At 42.2% G+C, this 8,000-nt stretch overlaps 1 protein-coding gene across 1 annotated transcript; it reads left to right on the top strand.

Annotated features, from left to right (window-relative positions):
- Positions 1-1,411: 1,411 nt before the first annotated feature.
- LOC127778068 (ubiquitin-conjugating enzyme E2-17 kDa-like) lies at positions 1,412-3,628 on the top strand. Its single transcript, XM_052304712.1, has 4 exons — positions 1,412-1,577; positions 2,384-2,511; positions 2,920-3,024; positions 3,302-3,628. The coding sequence occupies exons 1-4, from the start codon at positions 1,508-1,510 to the stop codon at positions 3,443-3,445; spliced, it is 447 nt and encodes a 148-aa protein (XP_052160672.1). The 5' UTR covers positions 1,412-1,507; the 3' UTR covers positions 3,446-3,628.
- Positions 3,629-8,000: the final 4,372 nt, after the last annotated feature.

Raw genomic sequence — 8,000 nt, 5'->3', positions numbered from 1 at the left:
ATATTAAACTTTAGGATTTATTGGATTGTAAGTTTACACTATGATAGGATTTGTGTTTTTATTCTCTTTTCGTTATTAACCAACTTAGCACCTAGCCATCGACACCTCATATTGGAACACACGGTCGACGAGGAATACCCGTAGATCGGATAAATAGGGTATTGGGGTACGTTGGTACGAGGATCTACACGATACGACATCAAAGCAGATAAAAGGCAAGGATTATACTGGTTCAGACCCCTCGTGAGGTAATAGCCCTAATCCAATTTATATGAGATTGATATGCAAAACCATAGAGTATAAAAGGGAAAAGATGAATTCGATGAAACCAGCGAGATCCTTGTCGAGATTGGTCGACGAGATCTCCAGGCGGCTTCGGCTTGAGTCCTTCGGCTTCGTAAACTATGGTGGGTGTATTGGCGTTATGATTCGATGATCTTGAGCCTCTCCGAGGGTGTGCCTTTTATACCATGAGTTGCCCTTAGTCTTCAAGTAGAACTCGGGGACAACGAACCATGCACGATATAGAATAGTCCCTATCCTTTCCGAGTAGGACTCTGATAATCTCCAGCCCGTGAGAATATTTTCCATAATATCTTATGTATTTCCTTATCGCATACGGAAACATATCGTAGGATATGAGGTATGCCAAATCTGGTATATTTGGTAAATCATAGGATAGGAGGTATGCTTTATCCATAACCCTGACACACACGTTCCTATTCCTTTTCAGTGGATAAGTAAAAAAAAATCACTGTAGCAGCAGCATACTCCCTTCAATTTAGGTATTTTTGGATGAAGGGAGTACCTGATATAGGGGTGTTTAGATTGAGGGGTGTAAAGTTTTGGCGTGTCACATCGGGTATTATATAGGGTGTCGTATGGGGTGTTCGGACACTAATAAAAAACTAATTACAGAATCCGTCAGGAAACCGTGAGATGAATTTATTAAGCCATGTTTACTATAGCACCACATTGTCAAATCATGGAGCAATTAGGCTTAAAAGATTTGTCTCACAAATTAGTCGCAATCTGTATAATTAGTTATTTTTAAGCCTATATTTAATACTTCATGCAGGTGTTCAAACGTTCGATGTGATAGGGTGAAAAAAAAATATGGGCTAAACAGGGCCATATATGACATTTTTACTGTCGAATTTAGAACAGTGTAGGGTTGAGTCCCCGTTTTGGCATCATCACCACGCAGTCCATCCCGCGGGCAGTCTTTGTTGGTGGCTGGCTGACCACGCGGCTGAAGCGTTGAACGGCGAACCGATGCGAGGAGACGTGGACGGAAGCAAGGAATCCCTCGACGGCCCGCGTGGACTCGTGGGCTCTCCTGCCGTGCCGTGGCCGTGACCCAAACAAACCCAGACCGCGTGCGCGCCTGGAAGCTTCCAGAGCCCACCACCACCTTCGATTCCCCCAACCCAATCTATTTATTCGCGCCGTCGCCCGCCGCTCTCCGCCTCCCCACCTCGCGTTCCCTCCCCTCTCCCCTCCGGCCATGGCGTCCAAGCGGATCCTCAAGGAGCTCAAGGACCTGCAGAAGGATCCCCCAACCTCCTGCAGCGCTGGTAGGTATCCTCCTCTTCTTCTTCTTCGCTGTCCCCCAATTCCAGGGTTCACGGGCGATTTTGTTTCTTGTCGATTCATCGACTTCTTAGCGTGCCGGCTGCTGGATAGTGGAATCCTCTGTTGACTCTTTAGCTTTCGAAAAAATTTTGAACCAAGGGAAGGGGAGGAGGGGGAGGTCATACTGTGCAGTGCTGCAATTTTGTGGTTGTTTATGGTTTTGCTACCAATTTCGTGCATATTATTATCCCCTGAGCGGGTGTGGAGCTGCGTTTTGTTATAATTCTGGAGCTGTTAATTGTTCTTCTTTCGCAAATTTAACGCTTATTACCGCTGGCTGGATAGAGGGATAGAGAGCTCAAGCAGAGACGCTGGATAGAGGGATATACGGTTTTAGAGGTTATTGTTCGTTCAACCTGCTTAGTTAGGAGTATACCTTCGTTGTTTTAGTAATTTGTGGAAGCATGGGGTAGCATATCTAGGACATGGATAAGTCTCGTTGGCAATGATACCAGGCCACAATCGTTGTTTACAACTCAACAATTTGTGTAACTGGAACTAATTCTTGTGTACGATGAAATAATAATACCCTCAATATGTGTGTGATGATAATTGTTCTTGTCTACATGCTAGTGTACCCCAAACAAGACATGTGGATGTTGTAGAATTGTTTTGATATTTCTAACTGAATGTGACAACTTGTGTGGCGAATATTGGTTTCATGATATGTTCTGTTCAAATGCATTGCAACAATTGAGATTGGATTGGAGTACCTTTGTATGACTAACACGCGAAATACGCCTAACAGGCCCTGTAGGAGAAGATATGTTCCACTGGCAAGCTACGATTATGGGTCCAGCAGATAGTCCATATGCAGGTGGCGTCTTCTTGGTTTCTATTCACTTCCCTCCAGACTATCCGTTCAAACCGCCCAAGGTATACATTCCTTCCACTTCTTTTTGTGTTGTTCAGGAAACTGTTTGTTTTTAGGACTTGTGGAAGTTTATTATAAGAGCATCACTTGCTTCAATTTTATATAATCTTAAGGCCCTTGAGTAACTGATTACAAGATATTTGCTGTTAGGGCTCTGCTCTAAGCATTCATAGCTAGGGATAAAATGTCCTGTTAATTTCAGTCTCAAAGTGGAGTTCTAACTGATCCTTTACAAAGCATAATATACCTGTAAATGTTAGTTTTGTAAAGGTCCTGATTCACTTTGGCAAATGTGCGTTACCAATTCAACAAACTATGAAAATGCTTGTTTCTTCCACCACCATAAAAAAAATGCTTCACTTGAGTTCAACGGTCACTGTAGCTTTGTTCTGATAACAATCATTTTTCAGGTTGCATTTAAGACAAAGGTTTTCCACCCAAACATCAACAGTAACGGAAGCATCTGCCTTGATATCCTGAAGGAACAGTGGAGCCCTGCATTGACAGTGTCAAAGGTGAATTGATCCTCTCCCTCTCCAACTAAGTCAAGAAACCCTTTGAGACAGCTTGTGCATGTGCAAAAGCTTAGCTTCTTTGAAGTTGTCACATAGAAACTACTTACTTGAGAAGTTAGGCACTTTGGCACCATAGAAATGTTAGGAAGTTGGAGCTCTCATAGTCTCTAGGGCTTAACAAATGCCCAACACCGTATATCACCTGCGTGCTAATCTGGTTGGAGTAACTTTTGTTTTCCAGTTGCACGAATTATCTAACGTTTGACACAATTTTCAGGTACTCCTCTCAATTTGTTCTCTACTGACGGACCCAAACCCAGACGACCCGCTAGTTCCGGAGATTGCGCACATGTACAAGACTGATCGGGCCAAATATGAATCAACTGCGAGGGGCTGGACCCAGAAATATGCAATGGGCTGAACGACGTAGGCCGATAGTGTTCTCTAGCGATATATGTTATCTTGTTGATCTAGTGTTCATGTCCTGCTACATGCCTACATGGGGTGTAATTTCTTCTGTCACTGAATTTATGTCAAATTCTCGATTGATGGTAGAAGTTATTGAGAAAAATTTCAATTACCTGCAATATTAATTGCTTCCTTATGAGCTTGTTCGGTTAATTTAATTCCCATCAGGAATGAATAAGAGAATCAGAGGGGAATGAATATGAGAATCAGAGGAGATTGAGGGGATCAATTTCACAACTAGATGTGAAAAAATTCTCCTCTATCCCTTTTGAAGAGGAACTAACCGAACAAGAACAAGACCTATCGTGGTTACTGCTTTGGTGTATGCAAATCTGAAGCTTCGTGTGATTTATTTTGGTTTCAACTGTAAATAGAAATTTTGCTGCTGTATTTCACTTGTTAGGGGTTGTGGGTGGATCAAAATGGCAGATACTCTTCAAGTTACAGAAACATTAGTTCTTCAAGTTACAGAAAAAATAGTTCTTCTCTTGAAAGTTACTACTCCGTAAAAAAAAAAAAAAGACAAAGACAACTCCTACTCTTCAAGTTACAGAAACATTAGTTTTTCAAGTTACAGAAAAAATAGTTCTTCTCTTGAAAGTTACTACTCCGTAAAAAAAAAAAAAAAGACAAAGACAACTCCTAGTAATAAACCTTAATAAACTTGTACAAGTGTTCGTAGGTAGGATTGGGTTTTTTCTTATGGAGCGGGTACATAGGTAAATTTTACTTTATCTGTTATTTAAATTGCACAACTATTTTCTTAGTCAAATTTGTTTGATTAAGTTTGTAGATAAATTAGCAATATTTCCTAAATCAAATTAATTTTACTAAAATTAGTATTTAATATATTTTGATAATATATTTATTTTGTGTTGAAAATATTGTTATATTTTTAAGTTTAGCTTAAAAAATTAAAACGATTTATAATATGAAACAAACGGGAAGAGTACCATTTTTTTCATAAATTACATAATTACTTGCATGATCATTATGACTTTACGAGGGGCTGTACTGAGAGGCCGTACTTCGGAAGGCCTTTTTACGGCCACCATTTATAAACCTAAAGACACATGATTGAAGCAAAATAAAAATAATTATAACTATAGGGTTGGACTTCTGTACTTCTACAGTTGTAGGTTTAAAAGTTAAACTAAGATTGAAGTTAACTCATATTGATAGGACATATATAAAACATTGTACTTCATACACAGTATTAAGAAAGTAGCTCTAAATAAAGGAAAGTTGTGATTAGTTAAGAAAAGAAAGTAGTGAAGGAATTAAATATAAAATAATTATGGTTAGTTGAGATGAGAAGGTACGTGAAGAGATGGCTTCGTTTTGGGACAAGACACCGTGCTAGAAATAACTTTATTTTAGAACGGAGGTAGTATTATGTGACCGGACAAAGTACTACATTGTGGTGTGTTACCATTTTATAACTTATTATGTGATTGATGTTAGTACCAAACCAATCTACCATGGATTTTTTTCATCGCTTGGTTTGCAAGGCTCTGTACTTATGTTTTTTCCAAAAAATATCAAGAAGACAAAATAAAATGTCTTTTCAAAACTATTCTAATCCGTCGCTTGGTTTGCAAGGCTCTGTACTTATTTTATTTTTTTCCAAAAAATATCAAGAAGACAAAATAAAATGCCTTTTCAAAACTATTCTTAAATAGTAGTACAAAATATGTAAATCCTTGCATAATCAAAAGGTGAGCAAGCAGCAACGATCAGATTCGAGGGCTGCATGACGGAAACTCTTTTATGAAATTTAACTATTCATAACAAGGTTTGGAAATTCTCCAAATAGCTTTTAGATTTGTCGTTTTCCCTCGGAGGAGATGGCTTCTTAATTATTTGTCATTTTTTTCTCAGATGACAACCCATGTTTAAAAATAGTGTGGGTCTACTAGTCACTCTCCACTCCCCTTATCTTTCCCTCTGCTAGTTGATCAGGCGGTGGCGCCACACGGAAAGGCAGATCGATGACTGCGCGGCCCTCTTCCTGGCGCGCGCTCGTCAGCCTTCATGGCATCAATCAAGTTCTGTGATAACGACCGGGTGCTGATGTAGGCCAAGGTGTTAATCAGGGTGCTTAGTCTGTCTTTCCACTCTGGCCTCTTCGCCAGCGGCGACCCTACAATAGGAGCATGCTCCTCGTGATGACCCACATCCTGGATAGCAGTGTGCTGACCCCGCTGCTCTTCCTTGCCGCGAACCTTTTCTGCTAAACGAGAATGCCTTGTTGTTCAGCTCGTGCTAATGGTCGTCGCTGTCTGAGACCTCGCTAACCTTACAAGGCAGGGGCAGGGGCAGGGGCAGGGGCAGTAAGGAAGGAGCAGAGGATGAGAAGTCACCGGGCTGCGGCTTAGAGGAGGGTGGAGAGGTTGAATCGAAGCTCATGGGGGTTGCCACCGGCGGAGAGGATGGACTGAAAAGGCAAACTGAGTACCCCGATTGGCATCTTGGCCGGCATCAGTGGGCATTTGTCATTGCGGAACTTGATCGATGCCATGAAGGCGGACGGGGGCGTGATGGGGATAGGGCTGTCACAGCCACCGACCTCCACTCCAGGCCCCGCATGGGCCTCTCCGCATGGCACCGCCGCCTAGTCAACTAGGGAAGAGCAAAGACTAGCAAATGCGTACCACACCCTTTTCACTATATGTAGCCATGCTTTGATATGTCATGTGGGTAAAAGTGCTAAATAGTAAAATCATATCTTTAGAGAATAAAATAAGAGCAACTCTAATAAGGTATTTGAATTATTGTCAAATCTAATACAGAAAAATTGTGGAACGGTGTCCCGTCAATACAGGATAAATTAAATGAGTGGATCAATCTTATCCCTTCCCTTTCTCTTCTCTATCCAAACCTTCCTCACCGCCTTCGTGTTCGGGCAAGCCAGCGAGGTAGACTTGGTGGCGGCGATGGTGCTGCAGCAGCAGTACGCCGTGGCGGGGGAGCACTGGCCGCGGAAGGCAGCGGAGGTCAACACAAGCTGGGACTCGTGCATCAGGGAGTAGGTATCCCTAGCCAACTCCTCCTCGCCGACCATCCTCTCCTCGACGGCCACACCGAAGCCGCCGCATTGTTCGTCAGCGGCGCACTGGCGCAGAGCGCCTTGTACTACAGCGGCAGCGCCGGCGCTGCCTTGGAGCCCAAGCAAGAGGTGGACATGGCAGTTGCGCCCTTCTCCTAGGCACGCCCGGTCAAGCGGAGCTATCATGCTCCTCGCCGGAGTGTGTGCAGGTATATCGTGAAATGCAACCTCCACAGTCGATACTCGTTAGTACCATGTCCGGTACTGGTATCTTTGGTATCATGGCTGATACCTAGGTATCAGACCCCGGTACTTGTGGGTATCATGGCCTCAAGGTTGTCATGCAGACGACGCTCGAAGCTATCGTGCTTGCCATCCCATCACTTCTGCTCGCTAGTGTTATGTTTAGATACGGCACGATTGATCTGGTACCTCGAGGGTATAATGCCTAGTACCTAGGTACCAGCTAGTATTCATGGTACCAGGTGCATGGTATCAGATACTAGGTACTTATAGGTATCAGGTGGTACCTGATACCTATGGTACCACAGGTACCATGTCAAAGGTGTGGGAAGGGGAGCATGCCGTCACCGCTTGGTTGACCGCCAGCCACATGTCATTGCCTCCTCTTTTCTTCTCCCTTCCTCAATTCCTCTCCTCAACGTATCTCTCCTCTTATTTGTTGTTGATGTCGGTGGGGGCAAAAAGGTGAGGGGTCGCCGCTAGCATGGGAACAAGAAAAACGGGGGAATTAGATTCATAATGTATTTCGTTACAACGGGATCCTGTTGTGTAGTTGCCCTCATCTAATAGTAATAAAATAGTTAAATTTCCTAAGATGAACTGCTCGAGCGAATAGTGACCATCACGTTTTCTCCATCTTGCTTTGGCCCAAAGTGACGAGCAAACGAAGGAAAGAATGAAGGGAAGCCTCTCCAGAAGCAGTAAGTAGTATTAGCATCTCCTGTAAAGACCATTTACGGTAGTATTTTGTTCCTATTCAAGTTTCGGCATAGCCGTAATACTTTGTTTCTAGAAGCAGCAGATAATTACAAGTTTTCTTTCTTATGTTTCAACCATGTTAGAATGCATATATTTCAACTAAAAAATAATTTATTTACTATTAGAGTCGCGGAATTTTTCTCGTGTCCCAAATGGACATGAGATTGCATGCTCCCTCCATTTTCAAGTAGCTATCAATTCTGACTTTACCATGAATTTAACTAATTACTCTAAAATGGTTAGACTAAATTAATGGAGTAATACAATTTAAGAATTTATCATCCTTTCAAGACTTCGCAAATATTTCGTAAAAATGATGAGTTGTCAAATTTCGAACTGAATAATTATTTAAAAACAGACGGGACTACAAAGATCGGCCCTTAATCTAAAATCAAATTTTGTTCGTTTCAATGATAACCTCTTTATAGTGAGCTTATTGAAACAGTGTAGCAAAATT

This window comes from Oryza glaberrima, chromosome 6 (assembly GCF_000147395.1).
Source record: "Oryza glaberrima chromosome 6, OglaRS2, whole genome shotgun sequence".
Classification (NCBI taxonomy): domain Eukaryota; kingdom Viridiplantae; phylum Streptophyta; class Magnoliopsida; order Poales; family Poaceae; genus Oryza; species Oryza glaberrima.
This window is presented reverse-complemented; position numbering and strand designations above follow the sequence as displayed.